Source organism: Copidosoma floridanum, unplaced genomic scaffold (genome assembly GCF_036245765.1).
Source record: "Copidosoma floridanum isolate Cflo_tuat_1 unplaced genomic scaffold, Cflo_Japanese_pri ptg000006l, whole genome shotgun sequence".
Lineage (NCBI taxonomy): Eukaryota > Metazoa > Arthropoda > Insecta > Hymenoptera > Encyrtidae > Copidosoma > Copidosoma floridanum.
In genome coordinates, this window is record NW_028321883.1 from 26,756,438 (window position 1) to 26,773,092 (window position 16,655).

Genomic DNA, 16,655 nt, shown 5'->3' on the forward strand with positions numbered 1-16,655 from the left:
CGCGTTTCTCGCAAGGTAAGCAGTGCTTGTATAGGTATATACGTGCACGGACACGGCTATCGCATTACCCGCACAGGCCCCACGTGCGAGCTACATCACGCCCACGCGCACACTTGATTCCAGCTCACCTTGACGACCATCGCTGCTGCAGCGATGCCAGTGTGTATGCCATGTATACCTGTGCTATATAAAATGGTATACCTATACCAATGTGCCGGCCGGCGTTTTTAATTGAACACGCAACAATATTGATTAGCTGAAAGTAAAAAAAAAAAGAAATTCTGCCAAAATTGGCCGATGATCGCGTCATTGTCGTGCGATCGAAAGTGAACGGAAGTACCCGCCAATTAAACCTTGTGCCAAACAACCTTCTCCTCGATCCGTCGGTGTATATATATATATTATATAAAATGTAAAGTACACGAAACAACGAGGAAGCGAGAGGCAGTGGTTCTCGTGCGTGCACCTGCTGCCTCGCTATTGTCTCGACACTTTTGGTCATATAGGTGTACATGGCAAAAAAAGGCCGTGCGTTCACACGGGGTGCACGGTAGTATAGTTGTGCAATTAACGCCAAAAAAAAAAAAAAAAAAAAAAGAGGAAAGGAGTATTAGCTTCCACCGCGTCAGTGGAAGTGACATTAGCGCGTAGGCGCTCGTGCATACGTGTTATACGCAGACGAGATTGTTGATTATTAAGTATAAGCGTGCCTCGTTAAGGTGGCACGTGGCTTGTCGAACGCGAAAATTCAATTTTCTTGGGTGATCGTGCCGGTCGATCGTTTGATGAGGTAACTTGGAGTTTTGGACGCACAACCATGTTGTGTTTACACATTTTTTTTTTCTTTCCTTAAACCACTAAAGACACGGTTGTACGCGCTTTCGAGAACATTGAGAGGGAAAATAAAGTTTTATTGACAGACTGGAGTATGTTGTGCGTGTGCTTGTACCTCGATTGCAAACAAGCAGGACATTTAGTTTCGCGTGTTTGACAAACGGAGTTGATAAGTTTACATAGCACGATGATTGCACTTCTACTCGGATGATTTACATTTTCAAGCACCAAATTGTTTTTCCTTGAGGAGAAAAAAAAAAATCTGGGTGCTCAGAAAGTGGCCTAAAAAAATCGGCACAAATCGGTACAACGTAAATGTAAATTTTATCTGTACACGACGATCTCGGTAGGGATGTTTATTTTTGTATTCAGGTTGACAATTAGGTGACGAATCGACCGATTATAATTCGCTGCAGAAAATAAAGTCACGGGTGACACACGGAATGATCGATTCGAGACCAAAGAGGGCGAATAATGTCAATGGACTGCTGTGTATGGTAGAGGGGGAAAAAAAATAATTTTGGAAAACAAACAGAAGAAAATCAAGAGCACGACACTCGCGGCAGGAAACCTTGATTTCTTTTTTCTCTCTCTCTCTCTTGTCCCGACCTTAGCCTGGTTGTTGTCAACCAAGCCATCGAGTGATGCATTTCTCATGAATGTTCATGTGCTCGCTGATCTCTCGAATGCTCGTTGTCGAGAAATACCGATTTTGTTTTTTCTTTCACCGATCGTCGGATGAATTTTGAAAATCCATCGATCGCTATCGGTTTTGTAAAAAAGACTAGATATACTATGCCTTTTAATTTTTCCTAAAAAAAAAAGTATTACGCAAGTAAGTAGAAACAAGAGTTTCCAGCTAAATGTATTTGAAATACTGATAACAACCGAAAGTCAAAGTCGAAAATCGCTTGGCAACATCACGCGACGCAAGAAACCATCGGTAAACTACTTTGGCACACTCCAAAGCGTGCGTGTGTTCGCGTTATTATACAATCGAAGGAGCGAACACGCAATACCGATACCAACACCGCAGTATATATCCCGAGAACAGCTATCATCGTCGGGAGAGGAGGAGCGGCATCGGCGCCAAATCAATGGAAACTCTTCGATAAATCAATGAGCGCTGTACTCCAAATTCACAATGAGCCCACGCGGGTTTTCGCAACTACAGAAATGAGCGCGCTACTGTTTTTGTCCATACATATTATACTCTTTGTTATACGCCTGTCTTACTGCACTAGGCTGCATCTACTGATTTTTTTTTTTTTTTTTTTTTCGTTCGTTTCTCTATTTCTATCGGTGAAGAACAGCCAAGGAGGGGGGGGGAAGCCACTTCCGCGGAGCGCACAAAGCCTTTTGAAATGTAAATCGGGAAGCTGACGCCACGCGCGCTCGTCGGTGCAGTATTACACCGTCGAAAAGTGGTACTCGTGCGTATCTCTCGGAGTGATATCTTTGTGCAAAGGGAGCGGGCGTTGAGCTCGGATTGTCTATATACATGCGTGTGCTTTTTTTTAACAATAGGGACTTTTGGTGAACAGAATTGCGCTTTTGTCAGTCGAGTTCTTTTGTCGATCGCGTTGTAGGACGATGATTGGTGGGCTTCTTTTATAATCACGATTTTGTTTCTGCTTTTTATTATTGCTTGTGACTTATTTCCGGATCGTTAGGGGAAATCCATCTTGTTTTGGAGACACTGATAAATTTTCAAAAAAAAAAAAAAAAAAAAAAAAAAAAAAAAAAAAAAAAAAAAAAAAAAAAAAAAAAAAAGATTTTAATAAACCTACAGTTGCAAAGGAGTTATGTTCAGGAAGGTATTGCAATCCTCATAAAATAGAATAAAAGTGATTGCTCTTCAAGTAATTTTCAACTTGCAAATCTATATGACGCACACAAACATTGGCGAGAAAAACCTTTCAAATATTCAACTCTGATCAACTTTTACTGACAGCAAAAAGAAAAACCCAACTACTTGAAGCGAATTACTCAATGATCAACGACACCTTTGGAAAAAAATTCCTTTTTCTAACGCGTTATTTGTTGTTAGTAACCATTTGTCCAACTAGTTACAAATTGCAAAGCCAATCGAGGTAACGAGCACCCGTCTACGATCGTAATCGAATTTTTCGCACGAGTCATCGTTACAACCAACAGCCGTAACACACCCGACAACCAATCATTACCGAGAATCGCTCTAATTGCGGCCACTTGCGCTCAACCATCATTTTTCGAGCTGCTAAAACATAAAACTCGCCACGCCGTGCACACAAGCTTCGCGATTGGGAAAGCGAATCGAAAGGAAAGAGAAACAATTCCGCATCGCGTTGTCGAACCAAAGTACCCATTTAGATTGGCTATGTTCTCTTTTTTTCCCCTTTCCACGCTCCGCGAGTGATAATGCGCTGTGCCAAATGTACACGCTTTACAGCGATGAATTGAAAACGAAACCATAACTGCGCCATTCGAGCTTTACGATATGTGTGCACTACACGCGCGTTGGGGTAGTATACCTGCATGTTGCTGCGGAGACCCGATTTTCGCCGACCTAAACACCGTAAAATGCTTACCCGATCCCAAACAATCACCTATATACAGGTCGCACACAAAAAAAAGAAAACAATCGATGCACACCGCGACCTGAATTCAAAACGGAGAAGAGAAAAAACTCACCTTTAGAGGCTTGCCGATGTCGTAATGCCCTTCGTGTATCCTCGAATCGTAATTCGACGACGTGGAGTTTTGCCTCCTGCCAACACACGCGAAACAAACGAGTTCAAAAATAGTGGGAAAAAAAAGGAAGGAAGAAAAAGAAGCTCGCGCGACACTCACGTGAGGAGATCGGAACCATTGGTCGTTGGCTTTGGCGACTGCATACCGGACCTCGAGGCAGGTGTGTGCAGCGGAGATTGACCTTTGCTCAGTGGCTGTTTCATGCTGAAAACAAAAAAAAATCAAATCGAATAAGTATTAGGACAAATGTAAAGTAGGTGGTTACATATGCCCTTTATGTATATGCTACATTTTATTGGGTTGTGTTTCTCTCTTTTTGTTGTTGTTGTTCATTTGCGCTTGAGGCTATTAAGGTTACCGGTATACATTTCAGACAAATGCACGAAAGAAGAAAGCAATTTACTTTGCATCCGATCCGACTCTCACTTGGAATATAATTGGAGTCTTGAAATAGACGAAATAAGTTGTTTCTATAAATTAAAGTTTCATGTATTCGCGTGTAGAAAAAAAAAAAAAAAAAAAAAAAAAAGTTCCGCAACTCAATACACGTACGCGGCGACGATCGTTACAGTCTCAGTCGATCGATCGGTAACATAAAAGCCTCGATCCACTCGTCACGTGTCGTCGTCCTTACAAATGTTACCCGTGATTGATGGCTCACGCACACCTGCTGCGGTATGATAAATACGCCTTATGTATCATTTGCCGATTTATATATATATAAGGTTCGGTAGTTTTTCACAGCCACACGGCGTTTTCCAGGTGTTTTCTCCCCTTTCGGTTTGTTGGGAAAAGTTTGCAAGAAAGTTTTTTTTAATGATTGAATCCTACGGTCCACGAGAGAATTTATGAATAAAATAAATACCCAAGCTCTGTTCTGTTTGAATTATTAATACAACCGATTGTTGTTGTTGTTGTGGTTCACTTTCGAAATGGAAAACACATTGCGTTTGAGCGATAACGAGGGGGCGGTAGGGAAAAAAACAAGTCCACCACCGATATGCGTTAGTCGAGGCTGATTAGTTATAACCAATCCATTTGTCGCAACTCATCCACGCGCACACGGCGATCGACCTCCCACCTACTGTCATATTCCACTGTAAAAATAAATCACGAGAGGTACTCAAACGCGCAATTTGCAGTTTCGCGCTAAAATTTCAGAGGACAGTATACTAAAAAAAACATATATATATGTATACACTTTATAGCCAAATTGTGCCGCGTCACGTAATATAAGCGCTCGCGCGCGATCAAGGGATCCCCTCTTTTTAATATCCCGGTATACGTACAGGAGAAAATAAACTCGACGACGCTTAACGACCAACGGTGTTTTCGTACATTAATAAGAAGAAAAAAAAAAACAGTTGTCCCCCACTCGCGCAACGGTAAATGATGAAAAAAAAAAAAAAAAGTTCGCACTCTTTAAATCGCGGGCGAGAAAAAAAGAAGAGAACCACAAAAATACACAACGATGAACCTCCTCGCAAACGGAATTGTATACCTATACGATACAGTTTAGGGTACCGCGGGGCTATTATTTACCGGCTGACGCAGGGCGGCGTGCTTCCCGCGCTCCTCAGACTGCAGGAGCTACTGTGATGGCTGTTGGGGTACTGCGGCTGGTGTTGCTTACTGTATACCGGCCGATTGTTCACGGACACGCTGACCCGCTCGGCTATACGGAACCGCGGCACTGTTGGCTTGTGGTACATCATATTTATTTTGTCGTTGGCTTCACTCACACTCCGCGGAGCTTAAAATCTATGGCCCCTTCAACCTTACCGATCATAGTATCTATGATGGATCACATTATAGTTATCGGATCGGTCACTGCACTGAATTCTGTTTATCGTGCCAATACTAGGGACAAACTCACACACGGCTGTGGCACTGCGGTCAGCTGGGACAACTGTGTCAATGATAAACACTCGATTTGCATTTACAAGCCCCGTCGCATAGGGGGGAACTCGCGTCCTCCTCTTCCACCTCCCATTCGCGCGTATTATAGACGCGTCTCCTCCTAACAATGCCAAGAGACACCGATCGGATTGTGTATATTTTTTTGAAGACCGATATCAGGTATATAGATACACTTTTCCGAATGTATACGTTTGTATATATAGGTTGGCGACAGGAAAACGAGCCACCACCGCACGCGAGCGCAGGCAGACACCGAGTGGTTGTACAGCCGCTGCCGCTGCAAGAAGCGGCTCCTCTCGCGCGCGCGGCAAGTATATCATATACCACGTTCGCCGGTTAATGCCTACGTCTATATAGAAAATAACGCTGCTATACTTTGCTATGTATCGGATGGCTGACTGACGAGCGCGCGTGTGTGTGTGTGCAGCTATCTGTATTATCTGGATTTTTTGTGAGAAGGGCCATCTGAAACGTGATATCGATATAGGATTGAAAAAGGTTCGAGCTCGAAAAATAGACGAAATCCGGCGCGGCTCGTTGGATAATTATACTCCAGTCGCACCTTATCACCCCAAGCGCCGACGGAAAAAAAAGAAACCACATCTCCATCGCTTCAAAAATAAACCAAAAGCCCTCGTATTATAGGGGGAACCCTCGCTCCATCCACACTCGGATCTAATCCCAAAACGAGCCGAGTCTCTCCATCCGAAGGAAAAACGTGGCATCGGAAATTTATCGCGTGCGACTCTTGGAAAAATGGCTCCCGGGATCGGTATCCGTTTGTCGGGCGGGTTGTTTTTCGCGCCGAGCGCGATTTGTCCGGCATGATTTTACGGCGAGTTGAATTTCATCGCTCGCCAATCAGCTCGTAATGGCTCTGATCGCGAATCGTTGGCGCGCGGTTTTACGCCAACCGGATACCTGATAAGCTCCATCTTTAATAAATTAAACTCGTTCCCCGTGAAAAATCCTTGCTCCGATAGCCAATAGGCGAGAAAAAAAGCAGTTCGGAGCGCCAGAAGAAGGAAGGGCGAAAATTCCACAGCAGGGAGGAGGATGGCGCGTATAAATAACGCGGGGACGAGGAAAAAAATCCGCGAGCCGTCTAGCAGCTGTCGCGCTAAGCTCGCCCGTTATGTATACCTCTCTCGCTTCTCGTCTCGCGAGCACACTGCGAGTTATTCGACACTCTCGTACGATCCTTCCTCGCTTCCCCCGGCGCCCTTTTCCGAAAAGCCTCCCCGAGAGTTTTACGGCTCTCGCGAGAAAACTCTTGCGGGAAGGGGACCCCTTGCTTTTCCGCGTATTGTGATCGAAAATAACCCCGGGACTGTATATACTTCCGTCTCTTCTTCTTGAGAGACTCTATACCTCCTTTTTTTTTTTCTCGGCTCTGTTGAGTATATTACATTCCCTAGCGATTTTTCGGTCTGCTGGAGAAATCGATTACGTTTGTTATTTTTCAACTCAAAGAACAAAAATTAAGTTTCACCAATGAAATCAGGGGGGCGTTAAATTGCCCTCCGTCTTTGGTGTTGCTTAATCGAAGGAAAAATTAATGCAGTTAATCACCGCTTATTCTTGGAACCGATCTTTCTTCGGTTAAGACGACCGGCAAACAATAGGAGCACACAATCGAGGCGCGAATAGATGAAGAAAGCCGGTCTCTGGCGCGAGAGAAAAATCTTAGTCGCGGCAAAAAAAAAAAAACCCGAGAGAAACGCTCCTCATTTGCCGAGCAAACGATCCGATAAGATCCTGTGTGTACGTGACTCTCGATCGCCAACGTCGAGTCAACGAACTTTGGAGCTTTTGACGGATGTTTCTCGCGAATCCTTGGCAAAACGAGTACCGTAATTATAACGATGTCCTCTTTTGCGGCTGTACACGCCCACGAGTCGGACTGTATATGTGAGAAAATCGCGGATGCGAAGTGTCGACAAACAAAACCATCTCGAGTATAAAAAGATGCACGAGTTCATCTGTATATAGTTCGAATGAGAAAAACATATCGTAAAAAAAAATAAAATGTTCCTGTTTATCAGCATTCGGCGAAAAAATCAATTCACAAGCACACAGTTCGTAAAGGATGACTCGGTCGCGATAAAATTTTATATCAAAACACGCGGCAAGTTTTTTTTTACTTCTTTAAACAACGCGTACCCGTTTCTCTTATTAAAAGCATGGATCATTCTTTTTTTTTTTTTTTTTCGCGCGGCAGATACATATTGCCAAGACGATTGATAAACACTCGTGTGATACCGGATGTTTTGGTGGTAAGCCGATACATGAAATCGTACACTTTTGGAGTGAACGACAAAAAAAGCATAAACAACGTCGTATTGACGTTTCAATCGAGCGTACAGCTTTGTTTCGTTGTGGTGAGAAATGGCAAAAAAATGTTACAAATTAAGAGACACTTCTGAAAATTAATCTTGATAACATACTTGGTCATCAACTTGTGACAATATGTCAAGTATACTTTTTAAGCCATGTTTGAATTCACTTTTTCCGGGACTCGAACGACCACCAATGTGGGTGCCGCGATCAACTGAGCTATCGTGTCCCATGACTTCACGAGTTTCTGATTGATCTTGTAAACTAGTCATTAACCGGTCAAGTACAGTACCACCCTTTAAAACTGAATCCAACACGAGGGTGGCAATTACCACCTGCTCTTGATCCCCAAGGCACTTCAAACGCCGAAAAAATATTTGAAAAACCAGCCAAGCATGCGATTATGGCACCATCTTCTGATAAAATGTATGCTTACATTGGCGCACGCGAGAACTGCAGCAGGGAATGTCTCGCGATGTGCTTTGATGCATATAATACATATCGTTTGCTGCAGTGGCAAACGAGAAAAAAAAAATTTACGGGCAAGTGGCCAAGGGGAGAAGGCGCCGCTTAGCATTTCTCGCGTAACTCTCGATCGTCGGTGTACGCGCGCTAACTTGTCTCGACTGTCACTTGGTCTCGGGCCTTGTTTTTCATTGCGCCAAGTGCCGAGGAATTCAATTGATCGTGGTTGAAAAAAAAAAAAAAAAAAAAATGGCCCAAAATAAATAATCATCCCGAGCACCTAGAGTACATATAAAAAAAAAAAAATAATTACATGTGGACTTACATAACGCTGCATAATTGCAAAGCTGAACAATGAAAAACTATTATGGTCTCACGTAAATTTCAAAATCCCTATTCTGCCTCTCGAAGCCGCGGCACCTTGCACGTATAAATACCCCCATAACGATCGCACTGTATATATATATATATATATATATGTATATATATATATATATATGCAGCTACAGCGTGTCTCATGTACTTGTACATTATACGCGAGAAATAATTGGCGGCGTAAATAACCCTAGCGTGCACGAGACACAACGCGCGCTCGTTTACTTCTGTAAAACTGTCCCCCGATGCCTTTGTACCTACTGTACCCGTTGTTTTTCAACACGTGACGCGTGTAGTACATATATACGGCAACGCAACGGATATACAAAGATGATGGTGCATCGACCTGACCACAGCTTTATGAAAAGCGATTGGAAAAACATTTTTTTTTTTTGTATACAGAATACGCACAGACGGTGAAATCATTTGTTAGGAATTATTTATACGTCTGAAATGTGGGTCAGTGAGAAAGTGTATCTGCTAATGTGAAAATCCTGCCCTTGTATATGCAACATAGCTGCGGGTTTCGCTAATAGTAATCCTTGCGTCTCGAAGTGCATGAATCTTCCGAGCGGTGCAATTATATCGGGTAAATCCGTAAAGACTATTATAAATACAAACATGAGCGTTCAAAGTTAAATGCTCGGCCATTACGAGTAAAAGTCGGTGAGAAAACGATATCGCGCGAGTTTCAGCTGTTACGAGGGAAAAAGTTACACGTTTCGCGTCGAAAAACTCTCTCTGCGCGGTGCCAACGGAGAATCCTTCGGAGAAACATCGGTCATTCGACGAAGAATCGAGTCCGCGTAACACCTATAGTAGCCGAAAGAGGAAGGAAAAAAAGGGCCAAGGCGCCCAAATACGCGAGCTCTTACTCACATCGCGAGTACAATCCAAGAATAAGCGGCGCACTTGACATTTCGCGTCGCGATAATTTTAGCTCCATTCACGCGGCTGCGGCTCGTCTTACGAACTTCCAAACGAGCGCGCGAATCATCCCGTGCACTTGTATTCGTTTCGGCAGTTCGCAAACGTGCACTGTCGCCGTGTATATACAGTACGGCCGACTCGCGGAGCTTAATGAGATCGTTAGGCGGATTTTTCACGCGCCGTGTGGCTCGCCGGTTTTTATTTATTTTTCAGCCAAAGGAGATTTAGCGCTGAAAAAAATGTGTGTCGTCTCTGTGCGATGTTTTTCTTCGCGTTTCGGCCTCAAAATATCAGTAGAGGAAGAAGGATAACGCTCCCTTTTTGTCACGAATTGATCATTGGGGGGGTTAACGCTCGCGAGTGAAAATAATCTTTATCTCTGTCTCCCACTTCCTTTAATTGTACCAAGTACTTGCTATTTTCATCGGTGTCTACCTATGCACGGTTATACTTGCTCGCAGGTGTTGTTCTTAGATTTTGAATATGTAACACGAAATTCAGTTCTCGTGGGTTTTTTTTATAAAAAAAATTTATTTTTCCATCGTTTGAAATTTAGAGGATTTGGCAAAAATTTAGTTGTTCGGTAGTGAGCGTCATCTCGGAACGAACGATGCAACAAGGCAACTCCATAACCGTAGCTGCCGTCGATAAGGGAGGTCGCGACAGGATGAAAGAACACTAGCTCACCTCTCGTTCTGTAGCCTATTGTTGATGGCTTGTGGATTGATCTGGGCGTTGGACAGTTGCCTAACGAGCTCGTCCCTCTGCCTCTCCTTCTGGGCTATCGTCTCCTGGAGCCTCTGCTTTTGCTTCTGGTACTCCTTGAACAGATCCCCGTTGTAGCTCTGCTCGAGGTGCACCGGTGGTGGCAGCTGCTGCGCCACTATCGGCGACAACTGCTCGACCACGCCGACGGGCGACGCCACGGCAATGGGCCGCACGAGACTCGTCTCGACCACTTTGCCGGTCACTATGCCCGTCGGCTTCTCCGCCAGGGAGTCCCGCCTGGAGCTCCGGGCCGTCGACAGGGCCGGCGACTCTCGACCCGGCTGCCGGCGCTCTGGAGTCGAGGCAGCCGACGGATCCGTCTTTATCACTGAAATCGAGGTTTACCAGATTATTGGTGTTTATGGCAAAAGTGAAAGCAACTCCGCGTGTACGCTGCATTCCCACGACCAAGTCAGCCCCTCCCCATCGAGGAAACACGTCATTATCCATTGTACCACACTTCCCACGACGAGACGCACGAGAAAGCAAAGGAATTTTTTTTTTTTTTTTTTTTTCTTTAAATACCCATAATCTCACCTTCCGGGCTCCTGGACTGTCCCCTCGTTCTCGCCGGGGCTTGGGACTGCTGGCCAGCCGAGTTGGCCTCCTGTATCGAGGGCAGCTGCTGGAACTCTGCGTAGCTCGAGCTCAGAAACACGTCGCCCTCGTTCTCGAACAACCTGACGCGAAATATGCACATTACAAAACTGTGTATTAGCGAATCGAGGCTTTCTACAGGAAAAAAAAAAAAAAAATCACAATGCCGGGAGCACCGATTTCTCCGAGATAATGATGTTAATCGGTACGTATGTGCAACAAAGTCATGGTCTCTCACCTGTCGACGCTCGTGTTCATGAGCTTGTTGTTCTTAAACCCGGTCAGGTGGAAGCTGGCAAAGGAGCTCCTCGACATGATGGGGTTGCTTATGTCACCGGTCGACAGGGCCATGAGAGCGGCCGAGGGTATGCTCATGTTCCTGGGACCCGGACTGTGGGGCCCGAAGCCACCGGCCTCGAGAGCCGGGACGAGGCTGCGCGACATCATGTCAGCCGCCGAGCGGGGCCTCGTGAAGGGCATCGCGCTGTGGGGAAAGGTCTTTGGCTTGATGGGCGTGATGAGCATGTGCTCGGTCCACGAGGTCTCGAGGGACGGGCGCTCCAGCCGCTCGACGTCGACGTTCAAGGTGCGCTGGGCGAACGGCACCGCGAACGTCTCCGGGGGTATCGACTGCAGCCACGAGAGGAGGCTCAGGTCCGAGTCGCTGAAACCCACCGAGCCGTCCAGCAGCCGGGAAAAGCTCATCTCGACCTGTTCGCTCTCCTTGGACCCGGTGGCTTTGGTCTGGCAGTAATTCACGCACGACTCGTACAGTATGCCCTTGATGACGAGCTGTATGAGCCGATCGTTTTTCGCCACCATCACCGGGTGGCCGGCTGCATCGGTTTTCCTGTCGCCGGGCAGGAACTTCTCTACCAGGGGGTGCACCTCGCGGAAGCACTGTACTCGGGCGTTGCTCGGATTCCAGTCCTTGTACTGCAGGTGGTCCGTCAGCCTCGGCAGGGTCAGCAGGAGGCACAAGCTGCTGTACTCGTCCTTCGAGGGGGCGAATTTTTCGAGGTCGCTCAACACCTTGACCACCTCCTCGACCGCGTTGTCGACGCTCCCGTTCGTACCCGTGCCCATTATGTTGGCCTCGGACTTTATGCACAACAGCTCGACGTACTTGTGCCTGGGAACAACATGGTTTCATACACGCGTTGCTTTTGCTATTTTGTATAAATATATATGTATATGCGTTTTACCTGAGTATGGAGTAAGTGAATTTGCGCATGTCGAAATCGGGGAGGGCCTCGAGGGGTTGTATGAACTCGAGCACGTCGTCCCATTGGCCGTCGAGTATGAGTTGTCGCAGGAAGAGCACGTCGTCGCTGTATTGGCCATTGATGACGCCTGTCTCGCGTTCCAGGGACAACTGCGAGATGTGGAGGTCGCGGCTGTTGAGGAACTCGAGGGTCAACCGGACCACGTCCTCCTCGCGTAGCGTCAGCCGCGCCGCCGGCATCACGTAGCGTATACGTAACCTGTTGCAACAAAAACGTATTCCTTGTCAGAGGAGTTTTTTTTTTTTTTTTTTTTTTTTTTATTTTTTTTATTAGGTCAAGTGGTGCAACCACGTATGACCGCGAAACATCAATACAAAGTAAGTTACAATAACGGAAGAAATACAAAAAGAAAATTGCAGTGTAACAAATTAATTTGATAAATTCAGAAACCAAAATATATAATTACATTACATTGTATATACATATATACAGGTGACTTTTGGGTGGCTGAGCAGAGCGATTTTGACATATGGTTACCAAAAAAAAAAAAAAAAAAATTATTCAAGCACGATAACTTGAGCTATCCCAATTCAATCGACTGTACCATTTAGAGGAAATCGGTACTCCATAGAATGCTTCAAACTGAAGGTATCTAATGTTTATTTGTAACGAAACCCCAATAAATTTTAAAATAAAAAGAACGTTCGAGCAATAGTTTTAATTTCCCTACGCAATGCCGATGGATCATAAAACAAGAAGGAGAGAAAAAAAGTAGGGGGGGGGGCCACTTTACAATGCCGACGCGCCGATTAGTTTGCCCAGACAGCGAATGAATCTTGCAACACACGGCACGGGTACCATCGAAAATGTAAATCAGCGTGCCTATGTACGTGTGTATATTCTCCCCGAGGCCCATCCGGTGGGCAGAGAAAATACAGACAATCGCATGTGGCACGTCAGCTACATTGTATATACCCCCGCACACACGTGCACGCGATAGGGATCAACGAACCCACGACTCTCTCTCTATTCTCGCATTCTTCATTCGGTGTGTCGCGAAGCGGCTTTGCGAATACAGCAAAAGCTCGGGTCACAGGTACTCACAGACCTATGGCGTACGCGCAGAGCTTTTCTTGGACGGCTCCGGTGTCTGCAACACTCTGGGGATATGATATATATTTATAGAATTTTTCGGCGCACAATCGCGGCACGAAATTAATTTTCGGGGTATTTTTGGGCCCTTGACAAAGTGTTTTCATTAAATTCGCCATCTACGTGCACACTTTGCGCTTTTTTGGGCACTGAGAAAGGCTGTCGAAAGCTCTTTCGAGTGAATTTACGAAAGCGAGGGGTTGACGAAACAAGAAAATTTTCGCTGATCGCTGTTCTTGGCTTCGAGGGTTTTTCGGAACGCTGGCTCTCGACGCGCTTTCGAGAACCACGCGAGGTTTCGGCAATTCGTTTCAGCAACGCCATTGTGTGACCCGAAAAAAAAAACGGCTGCCATCGACAAATTTTCATCGGTTAAGGCGCGAGACTCGACGCAGTGGCTGGTCAGTCGGGAAATCGTAAGCGCCCAGAGAACAAGTGCAACTGCCGAACAATGACGCCGCAACTGTGGCTCTTTGTAAGTTTACTCTCGTGGTCTCTCGTTCAAAGTGTCAATTTAATCAATTTCAATGTATTCGTTATTTAACAGAATTACTTGGTGACTGCGATTATGGTGTGTCAGTCCCAAGCCGAGCGAACAGATCCATCTGTAAGAATATCTCTGTTACCCAACTCTGATCAACTCGCTCAACCATTCCAAATGGATATGGTAAGCCAAAAGCTACATTTTTTTTTTTGTTTTCAAAATCGACCACAATATAATTAATGCTCGTAGGATATAAAAAATTCGACAATTCAATTGACTCTGTAATATTTATTTAGATGAATAGGTTCAATCGATTTGCAGAGGTACCTCAATATTTTATGCATCCGATGATGATGTATCCCTACGATTTTAACAAAAGAGTAAGTAATAAGAGTAATACTAAACATACACGTTTGAGTGAATTTTGAATATGTACAATTGTAAATATTTATTTTTAATCTCCACTGGATGTACAGTTCCTCCAGAACAGACGAGCAGCTCAAAGCGACGAAATCGCGGGAGATAATGAAACCGAGGCCCAAAAATCTGTAGAAAAGTCCGAGATCGATCAAAAAACGACGGACCTGACAAATGAAACTGAAAAAGTGACCACCAAAAACGAGACGAAGAAACAAAAAACCACTGGTACGTGAGAACCGTATACTGTTTTTAATATTTGTAAAACTGGCCTCTCCACCAAATCAATTGAGCATAAGATGTAAATTTCTATTTGTTTCAGGTAAAATGAAGGAAAAACTAGTTAATTATCAGACCAAAGCTGTCACCTCCCTGAAAAATTCGGGAAACAAAACTCATCAAGGACCGAAGAGCAAGGGCAACTCGAAACTTTATCCGAAGAAAGAAAAAGACGCAGAAGCAGCAAAAAAGCCGCATAGCAACGAAACGTCCACGGCTGGTCCTCCCAAAAGCGACGTGAGTTGAAATGGATTGTGAATAAAAATTCGGCATCGCGATGCCAATTAACATTTGTCGAAGTTACAGACTGCGGGTCAGGAAAAGTCAGAGGAAAAAATGGACGGGTCGAAAAAAAAGACGAGCGACGGCGAGCGCGTTGCCAGCAGCCGCCACAAGGAGCCCGACCACGACGCGTCGATGGAAGAGGTTTTGGAGGAGTTCCGGCGCGTCCTGGGCCCCGCTTACATAAAAAAATTTTCGGAGTTCATCAAGGTGCCCAGCAACGACCCGCACAACAAGATCATCCTAGCCATAGCGAGTAACTCCAACGAGACTGACCTCAAGGAGCCGAAGGACAAGGTGAGACATACCATTTTTGCGCCCTCATAGTCCAATCAATCAAACAGCTCCGCTAACAATAATTAATCAGTCCTAGGTATTGTGACCACCATCAACGCAGTCTACCTCTGAAGTATTTTTTTCTTTTTCTACATTTTATACGTTTCTACACATTTTTTTAAAAAGTATATTGCTTTTCAATGTTTGTCTTTTTGTACATCCGAGCAAAGTTTTAATTTACGTGCGTACTCGAGACACAATAAAGCTCTCGTAAGCACTTGCATTCAAAAATAAAGTAACCGTCAAAAAAATCCACCCAAACGTTCATTCACACCTACAACGATGATTTCCAAAAGACACCGCCGAACCGTAAAGACGTGCGTGGGGGTACCCAACAAACGTCCGTATAATACTATAGCAACGCAAGGCGCAACAGTACAGGTATACATACGCCCGTAGCATTGCGTGTGCCATTTATATAAAGTGAAAACAATAGCCCGCGGTTGCGAGAGGCTACAGAAAATTCGATCTTCAATCACGCCTATCATATTATAACGCGAAGATCCATCCTATCGCGCGTTTCAACGAGCATCTCGAGGATTCGATTAAAATTTTTCACATCCCTGGCGCTATATATATATATATTACCCATAACTCGTGAAAATCTGCACCAAACTCCGGTGTAACGGAATCGCCACAAAGTTAGTCCCGGTTGCGCAACGCGAGTGTTTTATCACTCGTCGATCAAAGACGATCCGATCAATCACCGGAAACCGTTAACTATTAAACACCACATATAACAGACGTACAATGGCAATAATAATAATAATAATAATAATAATAATAGTAGTAGTAGAGGTAATTTGATGAGCGACCGGGGCACGCTTGGGCGTTTTACAGAACGACTGTGTATACAGCGTGCTTCGATCGGGGAGACGCCAAAGTGACCGGTAGGTAAGTAATATGTAAGGGACTCGGTGACGAAAACATGAGAGAGAGAGAAGCCAACCATCCATCAGCCTTGGAAAGGCTCCTCTATCGATTTCTCGGCCAGCTACTCCTCTCGCGTGTGGAGTAGTATATACGTCACACGTACGGGTAAGCCTCTATAAAACTCGTATAGTCGTCGGTCTCGCCGAGCGAATTCATAAGAGGGCGATTAGCGCGGGTGCATCGCTCTATTTTTTGAAAAGCCGGCCGCTGCCTCTATAGAGCCTTTCATATGCGGCTCTAGCGGAAGATGATCAAAAAGAAATCGCGATGAATGGAGGAAGAGTTGTATATGGTATAAGTTTTCTTTTTTTTTTTTCCTTCCTCCTGAAAAAATATTAATTAAAAAAAATTAATTGCCATTAAACGACGCGCGATTAAGAAAAAATATGCACGCGAGCTCGTTAAAATTATACCCCTTGACGCGTGCGCGCCCGTATATACGAGTACCCTATATACCATGACTTGTACTCGGCTGCTTGCTCGACATTAAAATTACATGAGCGTCTGTATGACTTTTTCGCTTCACGCGCATAATATTGTTATTATACTGCACTCGCGCGACGCGTGGGTGTATAACTCTAAGTAAC

The 16,655-nt window shown here is 44.9% G+C and overlaps 2 protein-coding genes across 4 annotated transcripts in view; one reads left to right on the forward strand and one right to left on the reverse strand.

The window, feature by feature from the left end:
- The window catches only part of LOC106647184 (WD repeat-containing protein 47), a 61,193-nt gene that overhangs the window by 29,618 nt on the left and 14,920 nt on the right, over positions 1-16,655 (reverse strand). The window contains exons 2-8 of one of the 3 annotated variants that reach the window (XM_089598254.1): positions 12,165-12,443; positions 11,198-12,091; positions 10,900-11,042; positions 10,551-10,690; positions 10,282-10,490; positions 3,667-3,771; positions 3,508-3,583 (exon numbers count right to left, since the gene is read on the reverse strand). In XM_089598254.1, coding sequence (XP_089454380.1) covers positions 3,508-3,583; positions 3,667-3,771; positions 10,282-10,490; positions 10,551-10,690; positions 10,900-11,042; positions 11,198-12,091; positions 12,165-12,443 — 1,846 coding nt within the window. Of the gene's footprint in view, positions 1-3,507; positions 3,584-3,666; positions 3,772-10,281; positions 10,691-10,899; positions 11,043-11,197; positions 12,092-12,164; positions 12,444-16,655 lie in introns of those variants that run through there. The other 2 variants (XM_014363466.2, XM_089598255.1) reach the window with 2 other exon arrangements.
- On the forward strand, positions 13,762-15,203 carry LOC106647104 (uncharacterized). The gene is made up of 7 exons (XM_014363359.2): positions 13,762-13,812; positions 13,885-14,004; positions 14,118-14,201; positions 14,298-14,466; positions 14,561-14,754; positions 14,824-15,096; positions 15,167-15,203. The coding sequence occupies exons 1-7, from the start codon at positions 13,789-13,791 to the stop codon at positions 15,170-15,172; spliced, it is 870 nt and encodes a 289-aa protein (XP_014218845.2). The 5' UTR covers positions 13,762-13,788; the 3' UTR covers positions 15,173-15,203.